Consider the following 23,640-nt stretch of genomic DNA (forward strand, 5'->3'; position numbering starts at 1 on the left):
AACTTCCACCGCCGTGGAATTTAAGTGGCACGTCGGGGAAATCATTGCTCTGGAGCGAGAAAAGGTTCAGCGTCCGCAGTTTGACATGTCATCCAGAACGAGGGTCTGCAAGGCTTTAGAAAGGAGTGGCAATGGGCGTGACTTTTCCGTCTATGACACATTGGTCTCTGATAAGGGATAGAGGGCCTCGCTTGCGCCTGCGCGGTGAGATTAGGAGGGTGCGGCGAGTCCAAGGGAGGCAGACAGCACGGGGGCGTGGCTTGCTCTCTGACCAAGCCCACGGTATCCGGGTGCTTTGGGCCACCAAGATGGCGCTGGCTGTGGTAACCCGGGTACCCGCTGCGGCTAGAGCCGGACCCGGGAGCCCAGCTCTGGGTATAGAGTAGTGCTCTTCTGGCTACGGGGCTGCCCCTGAGCGTTCGCAGTTCCCCGGACCTCGGGGACACCTGCGTCCTTCCTCCCCGGCGCGTCCATGAACTCCGTGTCGCCGGCTGCGGCGCAGTACCGCAGCGGGAGCCCGGAGGACGCGCGCCGGCCCGATTGTCGCCGGCCGAGGGGACAAACCCGGATCCCGGATCCCAGCAACCTTGGACCTTCGGGGTCTGGCGTGGCAGCTCTCGGCTCAACTGGAACTGACCCCGCCGAGCCTGACGAGGTGGACAAGTTCAAAACCAAGTTCCTGACAGCCTGGAACAACGTCAAGTATGGTGAGGAGGGGGTACACAGGTCAAGGGTGTCAGAGGGGTCAGAGCAAAGGAAACCAAACCTTTACCCTGTCCTGCGGATGATCCCACCCAGGAGGAGTCACCCGCAGGTCCTCCGCCCTTCCCGGTCCTGGACGTGGGGCAAGTTAGGTGGGAATGGTTTTCAAGCCCCGCCCATTGCACCTGTTTGACCTTGGCCAAATTCCTTCTTTCCTGTGGTGCAATAGTAGGAACAGAGCTAGCAGACGTTGGTTGACACCTATAATCTCGGTTCTTGGGATGCTGACTCAGGAAGTTTACCAGGAGTTTTAGGATAGCCTGGGCTACATAATGAGGTCCAGGCTAGCTTGAGCTCCTCATGAGACTCTGTCTCAAAAAATCGGAAAAGGGGGTGCTGGAGAGACTGCTCGGCAACCCTGGCTGTTCCTCCAGAGGATCCAAGTTCAATTCCCAGCACTCACAAGGCAATTCACAACTGTCTGTAACTCCAGTTTCACGAGGTCTAACACCCTCACACAGACATAATGCAGGCAAAACACCAGAGGATATTTTTTAAAACTTTGGGAAAAGGCTAGTGAGATACCTCAGTAGTTAAAGCATTTGCCACCAAGCTTGGGGACCTCAGCTCCAGCCTGGACCCAGATGATGGAAGGAGAGAACCAACTCCTGCAAATTTTCTGTACTTGAGACCCAAGCTTTGGTGCTTGTCCACATACAAGCTCACATACGCAAAGTAAAAATGTGCTTTATACATTGACAGCAAAACCCCACAGTAAGAATAGGATGGCTCTGACTTGCTGGGTTGATAGTGGACCCTTATGAAGATGTGACTAAGTCCCACCTGTGTTCTCGACAGATGTGGTGTGGCATAGATTTTGCAGACCCCCGCGTCCCCTGACATCTCTGCTAGGATCAGGCCCATTTCACCACTGGGGAATGGAAGGCCCATTGCTGACACTTGGGGGCTTTAAATTGCTGAGAGCTACCCCATGTCTCCCCAGGTTGGGCAGTTAAAAGCCGGACCAGCTTCAGCAAGATCTCCAGTGTTCATCTCTGCGGCCGATGCTACCATTTCGAGGGAGAGGGTGAGGTGTCAAATCTGGGGCCAGGGGAAGGGAAGTTTCCTAGCATTCTCCATGGTTGCCAGGCTGACTAGTTGGTTCTCATAGGTGACATCCAGCGGTTTCAAAGGGACTTTGTATCTCGACTATGGCTTACATATCGCCGGGACTTCCCACCCCTAGCTGGAGGGAGCCTGACCTCAGACTGTGGCTGGGGATGTATGTTACGAAGTGGTCAGATGATGCTGGCCCAGGGCCTGCTCCTGCATTTTCTGCCTAGAGGTGAGTTATGTATAAGCAGCCTGCAAGTGCCAGGCTTCTGGGTCAGCATAAAGCTGCCGGCGACCTGTGAGTTGAACAGTGCATTGGAATCCCAGAACTTGGGAGGTTGAAGCAGCATTTCGAGATGCAGCATCCAGTGTGGTTTACATAGTGAGTTTTAGGCCTGTCAGAGGTGTGTGTATTTTTGACGTATCAGTAAAACAAGATCTTAAGTGGTGCCTGCCTGCAAACCTAGCAAGTGTTTGGGGAAGGTAGGAGAGACAGAAGTTCAAGATTATTTCTGAAGGCTATACAAGAAGCTGTCTCAGAAATTAATTAGTGAGGCATTTGCCATCATGCTTTTAATCCTAGTACGTAGGCAGAAGCAGGCAGATCTCTGAGTTTGAGGCCAGCCTTGTCTACAAAGTGGGTTCCACAGAGAAGCCCTGCCTTGACAAACCATAAATACATAGGTAAGTAAATAAACAAGGTCTGCAGAGACGGCTCTGCTGTTAAGGTCACTTGCTACTTTCTCAGAGGACCCAGGTTTGATTTCCAGCTCTCACATGTGAGTTACCTACTCACAACCACAGGTAATTGCCGTTTCTGAGAATCTGACACCCTCTTCTGGAATCTTGAGCACCAGGCTCTCAAAGAGCTCTTAAATGCTTGGAGGCAAAACACTTCTGCACATAGGCTAAAGGTAAACCCTTATTTTTTTTTTAAAGATTTATTTATTTATTATATATAAGTACACTGTAGATATCTTCAGACACACCAGAAGAGGGCATCAGATCCCATTACAGATAGTTGTGAGCCACCATGTGGTTGCTGGGAATTGAACTCAGGACCTCTGGAAGAGCAGTCAGTGCTCTTAACCGCTGAGCCATCTCTCCAGCCCCAAACCCTTATTTTTTTAAAAAATGAGTTTGGCAGAGCTTGGTGGGGCAGGCCTTTCATCCCAGCACTTGGGAGGCAGAGGTAGGCGGATCTCCATAAGTTTGAGACTGTCCTGGTCTACAGAATGAGTTGCAGGACTGCCAGGGCTATCGTACAGACCTGGTCTCACAAAAACAAAACAAAACAAAAAAGTAGTCAATTGGGAATTCCCACGGGTATTAGAGTGAGTCAAATATGAGGGAAGTAGGAATGTCGCGCCGAAGTGTAGCTATATATAAGTGTACACGTTTAGTTCTAAGTTTCATCTCTTCCTCAGACTGGAGGTGGGTGGAGGGCACAGGATTGGCCTCCTCTGAGATGCCAGGGCCAGCCTCTCCCAGTCGATACCGAGGGCCTGGTCGCCGTGGTCCTCTGCGATGCACCCAGGGTGCACTGGAGATGGAACAGGATCGCTGGCACCGGCGGATTGTTTCCTGGTTTGCTGATCATCCTCAGGCCCCCTTCGGTCTACATCGCCTAGTGGAACTTGGGCAGAGCTCTGGCAAGAAGGCAGGAGACTGGTATGGACCGTCTGTGGTGGCACACATCCTCAGGTGAGACCCACTGCGGGGAAGGTGGGAGCCACTGATGACCTGCAGGAGCTCAAGCCTGTCTGCTTCCCTTCCCCAGGAAAGCAGTGGAGAGCTGCTCAGAAGTCACCCGCCTGGTGGTGTACGTCTCTCAGGACTGCACAGGTAAGGTGCGAGTAAACGCTGCCTGGAGCCAGGGCTACCCAAAGCCCTGACTTCTCGGGCTGTGCAAGCTTTGGGGTGGAGGGACTTGTGCAGGTTCCCTTTCCTGCCTCTCTGCAAGACCTAGAGAAAATCAGAATGAAAGACTGAAGACAGGAGACCTCTTTCACCCTTCTTCATTCCAGTCTCACTTTAAAAAAACAAAACAAAGCAAAACACTACATGTGTTTGTGTGTTTGTCGGGGTCGGGGTGGGAGGCCTGTACCAAGGTGTACATGACCTAGTGGGGGAGTGGGTTCTCTCCTGTGGGTTCCAGAGATGGAACGTGGGGCATCGTGCTTGGCAGCAGGTGCCTTCCCTCGCTTGGTTATTCCATCCGTCCCGTTCACTCTAACTCCACCAAACTATTGTTGGCCAGCCTGGTGTCCTCAGGCTCACCAGCTGGCAGAGGGTTCAATGACTCATTGATCCAGAAAACTGTGGGGTCCACAAGATGGCTCAGCGACTGAAGGGGCTTGCTGCAAAAGCCTGTCAGCTCGGGTCTGTGAACCCTGCCCCTTTCTACAAAATTGTCCTCTGACCTCTGGTTTTGTGCTTTGGCATGTACACCCCCAGACACACAATGAAAATAATTACATTTTTTTACAAAAGGGCCAGATGGCTGAGGGCTCAGCTGGTGAAGGTTCTTGCAGCCAAGCCCAATAACATGGACTGGATCTCCTGAGCCCTCGGGGTTGAAGGAGAAAACTGACTCACACATGACACATACAAAGAAATTAATAAAACAGTGCTCATAGGTGCCCAAATGTTAGCCATTGCTTTCTTCCGGGTCAGCAAATTATATTTATATAGCTTTGTTTATATTAAGTTAGGGTCTCTTGTAGCCCAGGCTGGCCTCAAAGCTACTATGTAAGACTTATAAGACTGCCGGGTTGGGGATTTAGCTCAGTGGTAGAGCGCTTGCCAGGCGCAAGGCCCTGGGTTGGTCCTCAGCTCCAAAAAAAAAAAAAAAAAAAAAAAAAAGATATATAAGACTGCCAGGCAGTGGTGGTGCACGCCTTTGACTCCAGCATTTGGGAGGCAGGCGGATCTCTGTGAGTTTGAGGCCAGCCTGGTCTACAGAGTGAGCTCCAGGACAGCCAAGGTTACATAGAGACACCAAAAAAAAAAAAAAAAAAAAAAAAAAAAAAAAAAAAAAAAAAAACAAGTACGATCTTGAACTTGAGATCCTCCTGCCCGAGCCTGTGGAGGGTCGTAGTTTAAAGAGGCGGGTATGGTGTTGTAGACCTTTGACTCACATTTGAGGCAGACACAGTCTGTTCTAGTCCAGCCTGTTCCATATGATGACTTCCAGGACAGCCAGAGCTGCATAGTGAGACCCTGCCTCAAAAAAGGGGTTGTGTTTTTATGTGGGCTGAGGAGGTAGCGACAGCGTCTCCATCACCAGAGCGCAGGCGTGGTGATCTGTGGGGCTCTATGGCAGCCAGCCTAACCTAGTTACATAAGATGGGGTGTTCCTGAGGGACAATACTGGAGGTTGCCCTCTGACCTCAGGAGTCCACTCACAGGTGTACACACACACACACACACACACACACACACACACACACACGTGTATATGCACTATCTGGGCTGGGTGGGGCTGAGAAATGTAGTTAAACTGTGAAGGAGTTACATTGATATACAGGCTCTAATATTTATCCCCAGCGCCACATAAATAGCTTAAAGTGGGGCTGCTGATGCCTGCTCAGAGTCCCTGTGTCCCTGAGATTACAGCTCATCTGGTAGAGAGAACAACTCTGACGGGCATAAAGCCTTGGGTTTCCTGCTCAACACTGAGCAAACCCAGTGTGGTGGCACACGCCTGCAATCTCAGCCCGTGAGAGAGGGAGCAGGACAGTCAGGCCTCACATCCATCCTGGTACATAGAGTTCTAGGCTATTCTGGGCCCATCAACCCCTCGGGCCCTCACTTACTCTTCCTGCTAGTGGGATAGTCAGCGCTTGCCTGGAGGCCCAGGATTGTCTCGGACTCAATGTACTAGAAAGTCTCTGCAGATGAGGACAGCATTGGGTGATGGTGTGTTCCTGGGACTAGAAACCTGAGTAGAAAGGTGACCTGTTGCCCTGTCCCTGCAGTGTACAAGGCAGATGTGGCACGCCTGGTGTCCTGGCCAGATCCCACAGCTGAGTGGAAGTCTGTTGTCATCCTGGTGCCTGTACGACTGGGTGGGGAGACTCTTAACCCTGTGTATGTGCCCTGTGTGAAGGTAAGCACCTTGTGATGGGGCACCTCTGTGTGCCTCCACACTTACCAGAGCTCAGTCATGGGTGTCATTCTTTAGCACCTGTGCTGTGTGTGTGTGCTCTTCTGTTATGTATGTGGCACATACACGTATACATGTGCACATGCGGAAGTGAGAAGACACTGGGTACCTGCTCTGTCACTCTCTGTGTTATTCTTTTGTGACAGGATCTCTCACTAGCCCTGGAACTGGGGTGGCAGCCAGCAGTCCCTAGTGATACCCCATCTGCCCCCATAGTATTATAGCCATGTGTGACCATGTCCAGGGTTTTACACAGGTGCTTGGTGCGCAAGTGCTGTCATCCTTGGAGCCAATCTCCCCAGCCCTCCTGGTTTTATAATTACAGACATGTACTAGCATGCTTCTGCCATGGGTTCTGGGGATCGAATGCAGGTCCTCACACTCTGGGGACCCACTAGTGACAGCTGCAACGCATGCACTTGCTATCATGGGGGCTGGGATTCAAACCCAGTGAAATGAGCCGAGTTCTGTGTATGTTGGGTAGAGTGGACCTTCTGAAACAAACCAGAATGTTCTAGAAGGCTGGGGAAGAAACTAAGGGGAGATCTGTGCCCTGCAGCATAGGTCAGTACCAGCACACAAATGTGATTTTCTTATTAAAAGCAGACCTGTCATCCCATCCAAGCACTTGGGAGGCTGAGGCACATGAGGAGCTAGACAAGTGTCCCAGGGAAAGAGGACAGCATGACAGGCTCAACAGAGACCCTCTGGCAAGTCTGCACTGCAGTGAAACACCAAGTTCTCCCTGTAAGCCTAAAGACACATGCCATCTGTCACCTTCCCAGTGTTCCCTCCTAACCACCCCCCGTTTCTCCTTAGCCCAGCAGCAAGGCCCAGTTTGGTGTTTGCAGAACATTCCTGCTCAGGGCCCTCACTTCTCTGCCCCCACACTCAAACCCATCCCTGCTAGGTGTTTCAGTGAGGCCTTTCTTGACTTATTTAAAACCTGAAGTTCTGGCTGTGAGTGGGTGTGGCGAGCTGTCAGAGCACACACGCAAGATCAGACTTTCATCCCCAGCACCAAATAAAATCAGTAAGGCACACTCCTGTAGTCCTGGAGGTTACGGCAGGAGAATCTGGAGTAGCTTGGGCTACATAGGGACTCTAACTCAAGCATCTGTCTGTCCTCTTGGTACAGTCCTGGTACCATATCTAATATTTGGGAGGTGGTAAAGACAAGGAGGAAGAAGTTTAGGGCAAGCCTTGGCTATATAAGAGTCTGGTTTCTAAAGAAAGGTGCCAGGTGTAGTGGACTTGCCTTTAATCCCAGGACTTGGGAGATAGAGGCAGGTGGGTCTCTGTTAGTTCAAAGCCAGGCTGGTCTACATGGACCTTATTTTGAAAACAAAAACAAGGGCTGAAGAGATGGCTCAGTGGTTAAGAGCACTGACTGCTCTTCCAGAGGTCCTGAGTTCAAATCCCAGAAACCACATGGTGGCTTACAACCATCTGTAATGGGATCTGATGCCCTCTTCTGGTGTGTCTGAAGTCAGCTACGGTGTACTTATGTATAATAAATCTTTTTTTTTTAAAAAAAGCGTTCGGTCCCCAGCTCCGAAAAAAAGAAAAAAAAAAAAAAAGTGGTTAGAATACTAACCTAAGGGGTTGGGGATTTAGCTCAGTGGTAGAGCGCTTGCCTAGGAAGCGCAAGGCCCTGGGTTCGGTCCCCAGCTCCAAAAAAAAAAAAAAAAAAAAAAAAATACTAACCTAAGACCATTATAATTCATATTTCCAAAATTAGTTATGAAGTAGCAATTAAATATAACTATGGTTTGGGGTCACCACAATATGAACTGTATTAAAGGGTTACAGCATTAGGAAGGTTGAGAACCATTGGGTTAGAGAGATGTTTAGTGGTTAGGAGGACACTTTTGGAAAGGACCAGAGTTTTCTTCATAGCACACCAGCTGCTCACACTGCCTCTAACTCCAGGGAGCTGATACCCTCTCCTGGTACTGCATTCAGGTGCACATACCCACTCACAGAAACATACACTATGGGCTCACCCTTTAATTCCAGCACTTGGGAGGCAGAGGCAGGTGGATTCTGAGTTTCAGGCCAGACTGGTCTACATACAGTGAGTTCCAGGATAGCCAGGGCTACAGAAGAACAAATTAAAAAATAAATCTGGTAAGAAGTTAGATGGCCCTCTCTCTAAGGTCTTCCCATCCAATGCTAAGGCTGTTTCTGCTCTAGAACTCTTAGTGCCATCAGGCTGGGTTGGTCAGGCTGATGGCTGCTCCACTGGATCCCCTGGCTTCATGGGCTCTAGGGACCTGCTCTGTGTGCTGAGCTCCTGTCTGATGCCAGCCTCTCTTTTACAGGAGCTTCTGCGCTCAGAACTCTGCCTGGGCATTATGGGGGGCAAACCTCGACATTCACTGTACTTCATTGGCTATCAGGGTAAGGCACAACCCCTTTTCTTCGGTCACGCCCTCTGCCTTCCTCTTGCCCACCCCAGTTTACATTTGCCCCCCTACCCCCACCAGATGACTTTCTGCTCTACCTGGATCCCCACTACTGCCAGCCCACAGTGGATGTCAGCCAGGCCAACTTCCCACTGGAGGTGAGCTGGTGGCTTTGAATTGGGGCAGCAGGTATGGGCACAAAACTGGGGTCCCTCACACCTCTCTTATCTGCCTAGTCCTTTCACTGCACCTCACCCCGCAAGATGGCCTTTGCCAAGATGGACCCCAGCTGTACCGTGGGGTTCTATGCTGGGAACAGGAAGGAGTTTGAGACCCTCTGCTCGGAGCTGATGAGGGTGAGCTACCATCATGGGGGTTGTCTTAGAGGTTCTGTCCCTGTCTCCCATGACTGGGTTCCACCAAGTCCTGGGGTAGTGACAGACCACTCATGCTTGACAGCAGAGTACATCAAGGTCCACCACTAGGCAGCTCAGCCCAGAATAGACCTGAAGAGCTTGGGCCACTGTTTGGGGGTATTCTGGGGTCAGCCTGGAGCTCATCACAGGTTTTAGGGCAGCTATTCGAAGGCTGAGCCAGTTATGTCGCAGCTGCCTGAACTGAGACCATTCTCCTCCATCCTCCTGCAGATCCTCAGCTCCTCCTCAGTCACGGAACGTTACCCCATGTTCACAGTGGCTGAGGGCCATGCTCAGGACCACAGCCTGGATGCCCTCTGCACCCAGCTCTCCCAGCCCACACTGCGGCTACCTTGCACAGGACGCCTACTCAAGGCCAAAAGGCCCAGCTCCGAGGACTTTGTGTTTTTATAATGGGAAGGGATGGGGAAGATGCCAGACTATTTATTTTTTTATTTATGTCATGTCAGGTATGGGATCTGGAACTCCAGAGGTGGTGCTGGACCCCTGTCCTCATGTCCCCGATCCTCCCCAACACAGCTGAGACCTATCTAGGCCCCCAGCTTGGGGTTGTGCCCTTTAGAGTCCTCACCCCCAGCTGCCCCTGACTCCTCAGGAGCCGGGGATGGAGTGGGCTCCAGGGCACTCACTCAGGGCCTGATTCAAGTTCTGTAGCCTGCGCTGGATGACTGGGAGGACGGACTGACTGACTGCCGGTGGAGGCTGATAAAGATGCAGACTTGAATGTGCCCCTGGTTGTGACTTCAGGTTGTCTGTGGGAAGACACGGCTCTGGCAGCCTCAGTTCCCCAGCTGCAGGCAGCGGTGCCCCCTGCTGCAGGCAGCTTCCCTAGGCCAACAGGCGGAGTATGGTCAGCAGCTTAGCCCGAGAGGCAGGCTGGCTCCCTGTGGCCCTCAGGCGTGGCTCTGCTGTTTCTTGCGTTGGCGACCCAACTGGCGGAAGTGCAGCCTTTTGGGGTTGAGGCCAAAGGCCTGCAATCTCTGTCGGCTGAACTTGTGACCTCCAAGTGTCACTGTGGGACCCAGCAGCCTGGCCTTCTTACTCTTCTGCTTCTGGGATGCTGGCTTCTCTGGGCAGGGTGTGTGGGCCAACTCTTCTTCCTTGGCTCCTGAGAGCTCAGCCTGGGGCTTCTTCCCCCCAGCTGCACTGGGCATGGGCAGCTGGACTTGTGAGCTGGCCTTGCTGGGTGACTTTTCTGTGGCTTCTGTGGGCATTTCCACCCTACAGGGAGAAAAGTCAAGGCTTAGGTCAGCCTGTTGTTCAGAACGTGACCCCGCCCCCTTGCTCTTTTGTCTGAGAAGGGGTTCCCAGGCTAGCCTTAAATTCTGTGTAAGATGACCTTTAACTTTTTTTTTCTTTCTCTAAAGCAGGGTGGGGTGATATGGTCTTACTATGTAGCCCTGGCTGTCCTGGAACTCACTGTAGACCACACTGGCTTTGAACTCAGAGCTCTTCAGGGGCTTTTATAAAATGCTGAGATAGAACCCAGGGCATTCATGGTACACACCAGGGAAGCACTGTGCCCACTCAGCCAAAACCCTGTTTTTGTTGTCTCACTACGGGACCCAGGTGGCCTCAGCTTCCTGAGATGCGTTCATAAATATGACAACTACAGATTGGCTGTACCAGAGGGAGCTAGGGATGTCAAGTCAACTCCATGTGTCTTTAGTGCAGTTGCCACGTCTGTCCCAACCGAGTCTGGGTCCCAGACTCTACGGTGTGACAGTGACAACTGACCTTTAACAGCTAACAAGGTGCTTGTAAGGATTTATTTTGTTCAGGCTTGAGATAAAACCCAGTACTTTAATCACACTAAGCATGGCGGCACACACCCTTAATCTAAGCACTTGAGGCAGAGGGAGATCTCTGAGAGATTGAGACCACCCTGGCCTACATTAAGAAGCTCCAAGAGGACTAAAGAGACCCAAGTCTTAAATAAACACAATCTTCACATCCCCTAAGTCCCCTAAGAGAAGGCTGTTGCTGTGGACCCCAGGCTGGCCTCAAACTCATCAAACTCATGAACCCTGTCCCTAGTGCTGGGATTGCAGATGTGCACCATGGTGCCCAGTCCTTCTGAGTATTCTGGGCATCCTCAATCTCTGAAGTCTGAACCATGAAGTCACCTTACCAAGAGGGTCTGACTGGCCAACAGTTTGCACATCTGGGTGTTAGCTACATAGGTTGCTGCCACTCCTCCCACCCACCCCCCCACCCACCCCGGGTCCAGTGCTCACTCTTCCTGGCACAGAGACTTGAAGATCTGCCTCTTCTTCCACACGCTCTGGGCCTTCTGGCTGTACGCCCGCTGCTCCTGCATCTCTTCCTGCTCCGACCTGTGCATCAGAGGTGTTCTAGAAGCTGTCCAAACTGGCTCCCTCCTCCCCCACCACCCTGCTGTCACCTGTACATGCAGGTCTTCTTCAGGGAACACCAGCGATTCAGTTCCTTGTCATCAGCTGAAAGGATCTGCACGGGGAGAAAGATACTGTGTGGTCCTGGGGTCTCCCTCTGAGCCTCCGTCACTCAGCAGGGGTGTCAAGAGGTTTGGGGACAACTGAGTTCAGGGTTTTGCTAATGAGGTGGGGTTTGTTTGAATGTCACTATAGCTCAGGCTGTCCTGGAATCCCCAGCTGTCTCCTGCTATCTCAGCCTCTCCAGTGCTGGCCTCCACTAACACTGCTTCAGCTCTTAGTGACAGAGTCAGCATTGAACTGCAGATCTTTCTGTCAAACCTCTTCAGAGAATGTTCACCTCCTCCAATCCCCTGCCCTTCCCTCAATTTTCCCTGCCTGTCCCGGTCCCAACCTCCTCTGTGCTGAGCCCAAAGTCACAGGGCACGACGGTGCGGTACTTGAAGCGACAAGGCAGGTCGTCAATAATGTCCTCATAGTCCAGCCTGTAGTATTCATCCAGGTATTCCTCAAAGGTCTTGTCCCCTGCACGACAGATGCACAGCCAGGGTAGTATGTGTTCAAGGCCCCACGAGGCAGGCACACTGCCCCATCATGCCTTGTGCCTCACCAGGGTCAAACATGGGCTTCTCCTGCCCCACTGCAGCTGCAAACGGAGACTTGCGCTTTCTCTTGCCTGAGGTGGGGGCCTCACGAAGCTTCTTCCGAGGTTGGCTGGGATCATAGTCTGCATCCATCTACCAGAGAGAGCTGGTCAGATCAGGCAATTCTAAAGGCTTCAGGAGCATCCAGACCCCACCAGGGACACCCATTGTTCTAAATGTTCACACAGCCCTTGCTGGCCTGCACGAGCTGTGCGGCCAAGCCTTAGAACATGTTCATGGAAGGCTCCAGCTCTGCCAACTGCCCTACTTCAGACTCAGACCAGCAGCACTCACGTTAAAGTCAGGGTCCTCACAGTGCAGCTCCTGTTGGCTCCAGGCCCCATTCTGCTCAGGTCCACCCCACGTGTCCCAGTTCCAGTCATCTGGTTCCACAGAGGACAGACAGGGAAAGTAAGGACAGCACCTGGGCTGCACCCACCCTGTTCCCCAGCTTTCTAAAGACACGAACCTTCCAGCCCCTCCTCTTCCTCAAACTGTGGCTTCTCTTCTTCCGCAGTCCCGTAGAAGGCATCTCCAAAGCATTTCTGCAAGGGAAGGGCAGGCCTAAGGGCGGCAGCACCCACACACCTACAGGCGCTCAGCTGCCCCACGTCAATACCAACACAACTAACCAGCCTTACCGTTGTACCAGACAAGGTTTGATGTAGGCCAGGCTGGCCTCAAACTACCGGAGGCTAGCCTTGACATTGTGATCCATTTGCTTCCAGCCCTGAGTGTAGTGACTGCAGGTGTGGGAATGGCAGATTTTGCTTTAATTGATAGAACATCGTGTGGCCCAAGCTGGTAGTCCTGCCTCAGATTCCCAAGAGCTAGGATTATAAACCCAGGCTAACACACCCAACTCTGTGTGGCTCCTGAGTCTTCCAAGAGATGGTCTCTGTGCTGAGACCCTCCACGGCACCACGCGTTGTCTAGGCTGCATTGGTTTCTCACAGCAGCTGCAGCTCTGTAGGATTCAGACCCTGACGTCACTTGTACCTATGACATAATCACTAGTCAGGACTCGACTGGGCTGTCATCATTCCTGATAGGCTGAGAGGCAGTTTCCTCCAAGATCCTACCTACACTAGCCATGGTACACACCTGTACACAGCAGGTAGAGGCTGGGCCCAGGAGATCATGAGTAGCAGGCTAACCTGGGCTATAAATTGAGGCTGGAACTCTGATGGTAGGGTGCTGTCCCAGTATACATAAAGCCCTGGCACTACCCCTAACACAACAATCCACGGCTGTCATTTTACACGGACGCTGCGGCCACATGTCACCATTGCTACCATGATCCCTGGGTCTATACAGAGATCTGTCAGATATGTAGTAGGCTCTCAATTACAAGGAGATTGGGCAGGGCCTCTGAACTCCAAGACAGAGAAACACTGAGATCTGCTGGGGGCCTTCCAGGGGAAACACTGTCCACTGCACTTATTTTCATTTTTTTCTACCTTCATTTTTACTCAATGTGATGCAATTTTGCCTGCATGTATGTCTATGCCATGTGCATGTCTGGTGCTCCTGGAGGCCAGAAGGAGTCAGATCCCCTTGGACTGACAGAGAGCTATGAGTTGACATGGGGGTGATGGACCTTGGTCTTCTGGAAGAACAGCCAATACTCTCAAAGGCTGAGCCATCTCCCTAGCCTATCTGTGCACTTATTAAACACTTTGCATATGCTCAACCTGGAGCAGGTTCCTGACAGAATTCTTACAGCTACCATTCCCAACAGCACCTTGCTCCTCCAGGAGAAACCAAAGCTAAGACCTGAGAAATGCCTTAAATAACAGGAAAGCAGACGACTCCACAGCGCTCCAGGTCTTCTCACTAAGCCTGCCACTGTGCCATCAGCTTCTTCCCATGACTTCCTCCACTTGGCTAGTGGCCCACTTGGGGCTGTCACAGGGCCCAGCCTTTTCTTGCAGATTTCTCAACACCTGGTTCTGAAACATGGTGCTCTGTTCATCTAGTTCAACCAATGAGAATGGGGAGATGAGCTGCAGGACCAGTGCTTAGCCAGTGTGTGCTTGCACATGCAAGGCCGGTTTCTACATTCTATCTCAACACCACCACAAATACACAACAAACGCAAACCTGGGGACCAGTGAGAGGGCTCCCCTGCAGTGCATAGGGCAGCTAGAGAACCAGTCCCACCAAGATATCCTCCACATACGTGCCATGGGACATGTGACACATAAATGTCAAAACACATTTACAGTAAATAAAGTCAAGGTCCAAGCCATGGTGTCGCACATCTGTAACTGCAATCCCTGAGAAGCAGACAGGGGGTGGTAAGGGGGAGGCCAACCTAGATATACGGTGAGATTTCTTCTGAGAAGAGCATGAGGGCTGGAGAGATGGCTCAGCGGTTAAGAGCACTGACTGCAGGGCTGGGGATTTAGCTCAGTGGTAGAGCGCTTGCCTAGCAAGCGCAAGGCCCTGGTTCTGGTCCCCAGCTCCAGAAAAAAAAAAAAAAAAAAAAAAAGAGCACTGACTGCTCTTCCAGAGGACCTGTGTTCAATTCCCAGCACCCACATGATGACTCACAACCATCTGTAATGAGACCTGATGCCCTCTTCTGGTATGTCTGAAGTCAGCTACAATGTACTCACATATAACAAATAAATAAATTTTAAAAAAAGAAAGAACAGCAGGAAATTAAGACATGCCTGAGTCAGCAACTCAACTTGTTTTTTCAACTCTATGGCATACAAAGACAATATGTACCAAGAGAAACTATTCTTCACACTGCCCCTGTCACCCAGGCCACATCAGTACTGTGTGGCTGAGGACAGCCCTAACTCCTTATCCTCCTTGCATCCCAAGGCCAGGCTTACAGAACTCTGATCATCTGTGGAGACATCCGCCTGGAGCGCTCTCCTGATGCCAAGCTGAGGCAGAGTAAGTCTCAACCTCAGCCCTGCAGACATCAAGGCAACAACCGGCTCCAACCGGCCCTCCCTGTGTTAGTCTGAGCTATGCATTAGCTTGGGTGGGTTCTTCTCTGTTGTTGGTTTGCTTGGATTTTTTTTCCTTTTGTTTTCTTTTTGGGTCGCAGAGGCTGTACCCCAGATATAGAAAGGTATTCTACCATAGCCACGGCCCTATCCCCTCATTGGGGGATTGTAGGCAGGGGTGCTACCACTGAGCCACACCCTAGCCCCTCTCCCAGGGGATCTTCTTACAGGGCTGAATGCTGACCTCCACCCCACTGCCTCCCAGGCAGGCCCTCAAGTCCTCTTTTGGGTCAACTCCTCCCACCCTTCCTTCCTGAGCCAGAGGCAGTGCTCCACTGACCCTCACACTGCAGGCAAAGGGAAAGGTGCCACAGACGTCAAGTCATTCTCTAAGGGCAACAGCTAGGGGACCTTTGGCCTCGCAGACAACTTCCGGTGCGATCATACCTGCATGAGCTGGTCGTGCTGGGCAGGGTCAAAGTCATCCTCCAGGTCCTGCTCCTCAAGGCCCAGTGTCTCGTTGCCAGTGACCTGGCGCAGCTTCTCCAGCTTGGCTAGAATCTCCTTCCTCTTGAGGTTCTTCAACTGCTTCAGCTCCTCCTGTTTCTTGACTTTCTCCTGTGGTGAGAGCAGCTTAGCATTCCTAATAGGCAGAGCCTTGCACTGGGGCCTCCCAACATGAGCAGTTTTCTGTCTCCCTTGTAGACAGGCTCCTGGGTAGCTCTGCTGACTGTAACTCCAGATCCTCCGGCCTCCACCTCCTGAACTCTGGGAATGTAGGCTTCGTCGGCTCTGCCTGTTTCCCTCAGTGCTTGGATGGCAGCCAGCGCTCTGTACACTGGGCAAGTGCTTTACCCACTGAGCTGCAGCCTGGGTTTTGTGTGCTTTTGAGACAGTCTCACTACCTGACTCAAGGTGGCCTAGAACTCTTTATGGAGACCAGGCTGACTTTGAAATTATGGTGACCTATACTGCCAATGCAGGTGCACAACACCATGCCAGCTTGCTTCTACTCTTTATTATTTTTTACATAGTCTTTGTAGCCCAGGCTGGCCTAGAATCCTCCTGCCTCTGCTTCCTGTAAAGGTATGTGCCGCCAGCTTCAGTTTACTTTTTCTGTGGAGATGGTGTAAGTAAGTTTCCTAGCTTGGCCTTGAAATCTCTACCTACCTCAGCAGGCCCAAATTTTCAGTGTCTATGCCTCGACTCTGGAGGGCTGGGGAAGGATCACTGGCAAACACCGCCACACCCAGCCACACTCACCCTCTTCTTCCGCTCCCTGGTCTCCTCCCTCTTCTCCTTCCTGCGGTCGTCCTTGCGGCGCACAGACGACGCGATGCTCCGCGGGTATGTCTTGACCTGTGGGCAGGAGAGGAACCCAGTGGACCTCAGAGATGGAATGGGGTTGAAGGGCTGAACCCCAGGCAGCCACGTCCTCCCTGACCCAGGCCTGGGCACGCACTGAGGCTGAGTCAGGCTCCTCAAAGCGGAAGTTGTACTTGTGTTCAAAGTCTTCCTGCTTCTTCAGGAATAGCTCCCCTTCATCTGAGGAGTCGTCCACCACCAGCTGCACGGGGGGGCCCAGAACCCTGAAGGACAACATGAGGAGTAAGGCCCAGAAGTACTGATGAGCTGGCCAGACATGACCTGATTTATTCCCACAAAAACTCTACAATAGGCTGGTAAGATGGCTCAGCAGGTGCTTGCTGACAAGCCTCAGTATCCACCCTAGGGGTCCACATGGTGGACGGAGAGAACTGGCTCCCACAAGCATGCTGCCTCTCTGCCTGAAATAAATAAATGCAGTGAAGAAAATAGATTACCTTTCCTCCTCTGTCTCCTCCTCGTCCTCGTCCTCTTCATAGCGTTTGTTGAGGATATAATCCCTCAGGAACTGCTCCCCCTCGTCCAGTTCTGGGTTGTTCCAGTACTCCTTGAGGTGTGTCTGTGGAAGAGAGGGGCACGGATGTAGCCTTGGATGGACCTAAGGAACTGAAACTTCACAGCCAAATTCAAGTAGGTAAATTACTACCTCTGTGCCTTTTCTTCTTAAGACATCTGATTGTGTAGCCCAGGCTAACTAGGCACTAGCTACCATCTTGTCTCAGCCTCTCGAGTACTGAAATTACAGATCTGAGCAACCACTCCTGGCCTGTATTAGTTCATTTTATTCTCTGAGAAACTGTAGTCCAGGAACTGCTCATGTGTATCCTCAAAGAATATGCCGTTGTTTATTTTTTTGGTGCATTCTAGGTAAGCATGATCCCTGAGCCATGGCCAGCTGCTCCCTGGGAGAATCTAGGCAGGCCTCTACCACTGAGCTGCAACCCAACCCCTCACTGGAGGACCTTAGGCAGGGGCTCTGCCACTGAGCCAAATCCCTGTCCCTCAAGAGTCCGTGGGTATCTGGGAGTGTGAGGTGGGATAAAGTAGGGACCGGCCCTGAGGATTACCAGTTCTTTCAGCGACTCAGAGCTGTCGATCTCCTTTTGCCCCTTTAGCCACTCCAGGTAGTCCACGTCCTCCTGGGCCTGTGGAAGGCAAGCGCTCAGGCCTTGGGACTCTCTCCAGCCCGAGCCCCAGCCCCAGCAGGACTCTGGCACGCACCTTTTCTTCCCCACTCTTAGTGTGCTTCTGCAGCAGCCCAGAGCCACCTTCCCCGGCACTGTCCTCATCGCTGCTGTCCTCCACAAAGGCACGGAAGCTGCGCACCACAGAACAGAGGTCAGCACTGGTGCATGACCAGCCTGAGCTCTGAGACACGAGTGACCGGACACTGCAGGAGCTCTCCTGCTCCCCCACCCCAGCCCCGGCTCACCTTTCCTTCAGCTGTCTCTGCTCCTCTACGTAACTCTTTGTGGCTGTTTCCTGTGGAGGGATTGGATGTGGGCCCAGGCCAGCTACAAACCCTCACGCCCCCAGTCAGCTGTGGTTCTACCCACCTGGAGCCTGTGATCAACGTTCTCCCCATCAGAGTTGTCCTCGTCCACATATTTGCTGTACAGAAAACCAGCGGAAACTCAGAATGCGGTGCTGCGCACGGTAACTCAACACACAATGCCTTGAGTTTAAAATGTGTTTATTGAGCATTAATGTCTACTTACTATTTTTCCCAAAGAAATCTTTTATAAGTGTGTGTATGAAATGTGTGCAGGTGTTACATGCCAGGCACATATGTGTGTGTTACATGCCAGGCATATATGTGTATATGAAATGTGTGCGTGTGTCACATGCCAGGCAAATTATGTGTGTGTGTGTGTGTGTGTGTATGAAATGTGTGCAGGTGTTACATGCCAGGCACATATGTGTGTGTGTATGAAATATGTAGGTGTGTCACATGCAGGCACAGATGCCAGGTGCCAAGGAGAATAGAAAAACACTGAGTGCCGTAGGAGGCATGGGTACCCTTGGCTGGCTTGAACTCACTCTGTAGACCAGGGCGGGCTGGAACAGAGATTTGCCTCTCTCTGAACAGGATGACGACTGTGCCACCATGCCCAGCTCTCCTCTCATTGGTCACAGTTGCACCTAGCCGTGTTTCCCCAGACGCCTGCAATCTGACTCTCTGCCCCTCAAGGCTGGGGTCACAGGTAAGTGCTTGGCCTCGCCCAGCACTTAACAAGGGTGCTGGAGACCCAAACTCAAGTTCTCTTGCTTTGATGGCAAGTGTTCTTACCCACTGAGGCATTTGGTATGCCCCACCCCCCACCCTGGAAGACAAGGGTTGTAGGGTATAGTTCTACCTGGCTTGTAACTTGCCACCTGAAGCAGTCTGACCTACAACTCATGACCACAGCCCTGCTCTTGAGTCTGGAGAGCTGGGTTATAGGTATGCGCTCCTGAGTCTGGCTACAACTCTGTAGTCTTAAATGTATTTTTGTTTTTGTTTTCTTTTTTTGGTTCTTTTTTTTTTTTCGGAGCTGGGGACCGAACCCAGGACCTTGTGCTTCCTAGGCAAGCGCTCTACCACTGAGCTAAATCCCCAACCCCTTAAATGTATTTTTATTTCACAATATTTTCTCCTTCCTTTTGTCCTTTATTTTTAAACAGGGCTGGGGAGCAAACCAGTGGCCTTCCACATGGCTGCCATCCATTGAGGCCCTGGCCCTTGGTTTTTCATTTGTTCTGTTTCTGTTTTTTTTTTTTTTTTTTTTTTTCGCTGGGGACCCGAACCCAGGGCCTTGCTCGCTAGGCAAGCGCTCTACCGCTGAGCTAAATCCCCAACCCCCTGTTTCTGTTTTTAAGAACATTATGTGCATGTGTATGTGTGCGTGCGTTTACATGCCACATGTGTGTGGATGCCTGTAGTGGCCAGAAGAGTGTACTTCATGATATTACAAGGGGATCTGAGAGCTGGAATTCCAAGCAGATGGTAGCCACCTGATGTGGGTGCTGAGAATTGAACTCATGTCCTTTGGAAGCACACCAAGCATTCTTAACAGCCGTGTTACCTGTAGAGCTCTTAAAAACATTTAAAAAATGTTTTATTTTATATTATATGTGTATGTATGTGTGGGTGGGTTTTTGTAGGTAAGTGCAGTGCCTGTGGAAGACATAGAGCTCCCTTAGAGTCAGAGAGCCGCGGTCTGCTTGACGTGAGTATAAGAACCAAATTCTAAGCCAGCTCTAAAGCCTGAGGCAAGAAAAGGTTAAATTACATTTATCGTGTGCATACATATGGGTGCCGCGGTGTGATGCAGAAGTCAGTTCTCTCCTTCTGCTGCCGGAGTGAGGCCCGGGGACTAAAGTCATTGTGGCAGACTCTGTAAGCACCACGCTCTGCTAACCCTCCCACAGGCCTTTGGGGTTTTAAGTATCACCACATAGCAGAGGCTGGCCCGACTCTCCATCTTCCTACTTTTACCTCCTGCGTTCTTAGATTAGAGCTGAGCACCTCCACGTTTGGTCTCAATCTTCAATAACTTCTTATTCCAATGGGTTTGTATCAGGATAGCTCCACATATACTCCCAAGGGCTGAGGGTCTGCTTGCCCACGCCAGGCCCTTGGGGTGGAGCCTTGCTTTGAACTCCTAGTGGAAAGGGCCTAAGAATGTAAGCAGGGTCACCGAGGCTCTGCTCAGGGATTCCTTTCTGGGTAGGTTTGGGCTGTTCTTCCTTTCCTTTCTTTTCTTTTCTTTTCTTTTTTTTTTTTTGAGTCAGGTTCTCACTATGTAGCCCTGGCTGTTCTGGAGACCATCCTACCTGGCTACCTTGTGCTTTTCTACCTGTAAAACACTAAATTTAGGCCAGCAGCATGGCTCTGCCTAGAGAGGCATGTTCTATGCGAGCCAGAGGACTGAGTTCAAGAACTGAGCCATGTGGAGATAGGAGACAATGGATACCAAAGCTGTCCTCTGACTTCCAAACACATGCTGTGGTGTGGCCCAGGGCCCGCCAACTGTCTAACCACTCTTTCCCCATCCAACAACAACAATGAATGAAGGCTGGACGGTGGCCCAGCAGGTAAAGGCTCTTAATGCCACACAGGGAGAGCTGAGGTTTCATCACTGAATTCAAAGGTGGAAGGAGAGTCCTAGAATTTATCCTCAACTTCCACATGTGCTGTGGCCCTAAATCCCTGATAGTAAATTAAAAAAAAAAAAAAAAAAATAGAAAGAAAGAAAAAAGAAAAAAAGAATGTTAAAAGGGCCAGGCATAGTGGCGCACAACTTTAATCTCAGAATTCAGGAGGCAGAAGCAGATGGATTTCTGAATTCTGATCTACAGAGCGAGTTCCGGGACAGCCAGAGCTACACAGAGAAGCCTCTATAGGAAACACCCTGGAACACCCTCATGGTCCTTAGGGAACTGGAAGCTGACGGGGGGATGAGGCCCCTCCTTACCCTTCTTTCTCCAAGATGACCTTCCTCTCATAGTCCTTCAGGTACATGGGCTGTACTTTCTTCTGCTTCCCCAAGGCTGCTGGCTCCTCCTCACTCTCTGAAGAGGAGGCTTCTGCTGAGGGATAGTGAGAGAACACCTGCTGTTACCCACAACTTCCCCCTTTCACCAGCAGAGCGGCTCATGGGGCAGGGCTAGGAGCAGACATAAGTTCTGAATCCTTGCCAGCCATTTCCAATTGTAAAATAGTAAATCACCCTTATTGCCTGGTTACTTTTCCAGGGACAGAGTATGATATAGCCCAGGCTATACTAAAACTTCGTACAAAAGAAACAAAGCAACTAAACAAACAAAATCTTTAGGTGCAGAGATAGCTAAGTTGATAGTGTCTGTCTAGCAAGCACAGGCTCCGTTCAATTTCACTTATGCGGCACATAACTGAACGCAATCCCAGCAGGGGGACCACGAGTTCAGTCACATCCTTGACTACAAGTGAATTAGAGGCCAGGCTGGGTTACACGAGAAGCTACCACAAAGAATATAAAAGCATTTCTGACCTGGCACTTCAGACTCATGGATTCATAGGGAAAGCTTTTTTTTTTTTTTTTTTTTTTTTTTTTTTCTAGTTTTTTTTTTTTTCGGAGCTGGGGACCAAATCCAGGGTCTTGCGCTTGCTAGGCAAGCGCCTGCCACTGAGCCAAATCTCCAACCCCGAAAGCTTTTCTTTTAGTGTACGTTGATGACAGAGGTCAGCTTGTACACACAACCCCTCAAACGGCATCCATTCATTCTCCCTGCACCCGACTCCCTCTCTCTGGTCTTTTCTGGCCTGGAACTCACTCTGTGGACCAGGCTAGCCTCAAGCTCAGAGACCCACCTGCCTCTGCCTCTGGAGTGTTGGGATTAAAGGTGTGCCTCACCACCCCGGTGAGCCTCCAAGGAGCTGCCTGTCTTCCCCAGCACTGGCATTGACAATGTGCGTCCATGTCTGACTCCATCATGTGATTTCTCAGAACGAAGCTCAGGCCTTCCAGCTTTGCGTGGCCACCACTTTACCAACTCACCCCTATTCCCAGCCTCACTTTTTGGTTTTTGACACAGGATCTCATTGTATAGCTCAGGCTGGCCCTGAGCCCTGAGCTATCAGCCTCCTGAGTGCTAAGATTGTGGGTTATACACTGCCACTCTGGGAAGGGAAACAATTCAACAATTCATTCAACAACTCAATTCCATCCACACTAAGGCACTTAGGGAGATGCCCGCCCCACCTGTTCTCTGATAGAAGGTAGCATCTTTCTGGTAAATTCGAGGGTCTTTCTTCTTCAACAAGGACAGAGTTCTATAAAAGTCTCTCTCCTGCTGGGGATCAAATTCCTAGAGCAGGAAAAAGAGGTAGGGTCAACTTCAGAAGGAAGTTGGACACCGTGTGAGTAGGGTAGTGAGGACAGGATGCAGCAGAGACCAGCAGCCCTGAGGACTGAGTGGAGGGAAGGAAAGAAGAACAAGGAGACCAGAGGAGGAGAGGCATACGGAGCACTGTGTCTGGGCAGGTGTGGCCAGGAAAACAGTGGAGCCCCGTGTGGGTAGTAGGTACTTCCATGTCAAACTCCTGGGGTTTAAGGATGGAGAGATGATTCCTAGGTGACCACTAATCAGGATGGTGAGGTATCCAGTGTGGAGATGAAGTGAAGACAGAGAGGACATGACAATCCCTAGGGATGAGGGCACCACCTGTCACTCAAGGGATAGGGGAGTGTCTTACAACTTCCTTAGGGCTCTACTACGAATGGATGGAAGTCTGGAGCCACATCTGGATAGGAGTGAGAACTTGGTGTCTCCTAGACATTGTTACCCAATGGATCAAGGTGGGGACATGGATGTTTTTATAGGTGACTAAGATAAGACGTTCTGTCCTTCTGGGAAAATAGGGAGGATTTAGTAATCCCTAGATACAAGAAAAATGGTGCTTGTCACTCAAGGGATTTGGATGCAGGACATAGGGTTAGGGTCAGACTCCCGCCGTATCGAAATTGGGGTGCTGTTGAAGACTGGAGGCCAAGACAAGAAAGTAAGTAACTTTAGTGACCGTTTGGAAGGGGCTGACACTTAAGGGGTCAGGAGGTAAATCCAGAACATCTCCATAGAGTAAGGCACCTCTGTGCATCAAGGTGAGAGCTCAGTGGTTGGGAGGCTTGGAATCTCTTCCAGATCCCTGGTTGAGGAGGGTACTGCCTGTCACTCAAAGCATTGGGGGCGGGTCCTGCAGGATCGGGACAGCACAGCCCTGTTAGGGAAGCCCCTTGTACATCTGGATAGGACGCGAAGTTTGGCCGTGGAAGCTCACCACATGCTCATCGCTGGAGTCAGACTCGGAACTGGAGTCGCTGCCGTCGTCCCGATCTCCATAGCGATCTTTCACTGTGGAATACACACGCGGTTCCCCACAGCCGTCATCAGACGCATCCCCCCAGTTCCCACACCCTGGCCTGCGCAGGCGCCCCTCACTCACGCCGCTGTAGTTCCTCACGCTCGCGGTAACGGCTGTAGCGTGCAGCAAAAGCTGCGTTCACCTTTAGAGTCGCAGGAGCGCGCGGTTCCGGCATGGCGGCTGTGAGACCTAGTGCGCACGCGTACAACCGCCCCCTGCAGGGTGTGACTCCCCTAGACACGCCCCCTGAGGGCTTTTAAGGAGCACGTCCATTACAGACGCACTTTGCTCCACCCTCTACTCTTCCGGGATCCCGTTGGCCTTTTGCTCAGCAAGCCACACCCACGCGGACAAGCCTCTGCGGGGAAAGGCCACAAGCCACCGCCCACCCTTCTCCACCCTGACGGCTCCCGGCACCCAGCTGACATCTGGGGGCCCCTTTCTCCACTCGCGGTTTCCTGTCTCTCTTCCGTTCCGACAGCACCCGACCGCTGCCCCACCCAACTCAGTTACCCTAAC

General features: G+C 51.4%; 2 protein-coding genes across 2 annotated transcripts; one reads left to right on the forward strand and one right to left on the reverse strand.

Annotated features, from left to right (window-relative positions):
- The first annotated feature begins 274 nt into the window (after positions 1-274).
- Atg4d (autophagy related 4D cysteine peptidase) lies at positions 275-9,556 on the forward strand. The gene is made up of 10 exons (XM_032909461.1): positions 275-707; positions 1,706-1,789; positions 1,874-2,047; positions 3,243-3,519; positions 3,596-3,660; positions 5,796-5,926; positions 8,308-8,386; positions 8,473-8,549; positions 8,628-8,747; positions 9,039-9,556. The coding sequence occupies exons 1-10, from the start codon at positions 473-475 to the stop codon at positions 9,219-9,221; spliced, it is 1,425 nt and encodes a 474-aa protein (XP_032765352.1). The 5' UTR covers positions 275-472; the 3' UTR covers positions 9,222-9,556.
- Kri1 (KRI1 homolog) lies at positions 9,246-23,326 on the reverse strand. The gene is made up of 19 exons (XM_032909462.1): positions 23,203-23,326; positions 23,038-23,111; positions 21,962-22,067; positions 20,696-20,810; positions 17,795-17,849; positions 17,671-17,720; positions 17,460-17,556; positions 17,306-17,383; positions 16,676-16,797; positions 16,315-16,441; positions 16,116-16,211; positions 15,300-15,470; positions 12,356-12,431; positions 12,181-12,269; positions 11,853-11,979; positions 11,637-11,767; positions 11,233-11,297; positions 11,066-11,164; positions 9,246-10,049 (listed from the first exon to the last, which is right to left on the reverse strand). Exons 1-19 carry the CDS (start codon positions 23,294-23,296, stop codon positions 9,722-9,724), a joined length of 2,100 nt encoding a protein of 699 aa, XP_032765353.1. The 5' UTR covers positions 23,297-23,326; the 3' UTR covers positions 9,246-9,721.
- Between the last annotated feature and the right edge of the window lie 314 nt (positions 23,327-23,640).

This window comes from Rattus rattus, chromosome 8, assembly GCF_011064425.1.
Source record: "Rattus rattus isolate New Zealand chromosome 8, Rrattus_CSIRO_v1, whole genome shotgun sequence".
Classification (NCBI taxonomy): domain Eukaryota; kingdom Metazoa; phylum Chordata; class Mammalia; order Rodentia; family Muridae; genus Rattus; species Rattus rattus.

Bases quoted from the DNA above. Each gene is read 5' to 3' on its own strand.
- Atg4d (XM_032909461.1), top strand. From the start codon at position 473: ATGAACTCCGTGTCGCCGGCTGCGGCGCAGTACCGCAGCGGGAGCCCG. The intron at 5,927-8,307 runs GTAAGCACCTTG...TCTCTTTTACAG, and splicing joins TGTATGTGCCCTGTGTGAAG to GAGCTTCTGCGCTCAGAACT. The intron at 8,387-8,472 runs GTAAGGCACAAC...TACCCCCACCAG, and splicing joins GTACTTCATTGGCTATCAGG to ATGACTTTCTGCTCTACCTG.
- Kri1 (XM_032909462.1), bottom strand. From the start codon at position 23,296: ATGCCGGAACCGCGCGCTCCTGCGACTCTAAAGGTGAACGCAGCTTTT. The intron at 22,068-23,037 runs GTGAGCTTCCAC...TTCCTGCTCTAG, and splicing joins ACTCCAGCGATGAGCATGTG to GAATTTGATCCCCAGCAGGA. The intron at 15,471-16,115 runs GTGAGTGTGGCT...CTCTCACCACAG, and splicing joins CCAGGGAGCGGAAGAAGAGG to GAGAAAGTCAAGAAACAGGA.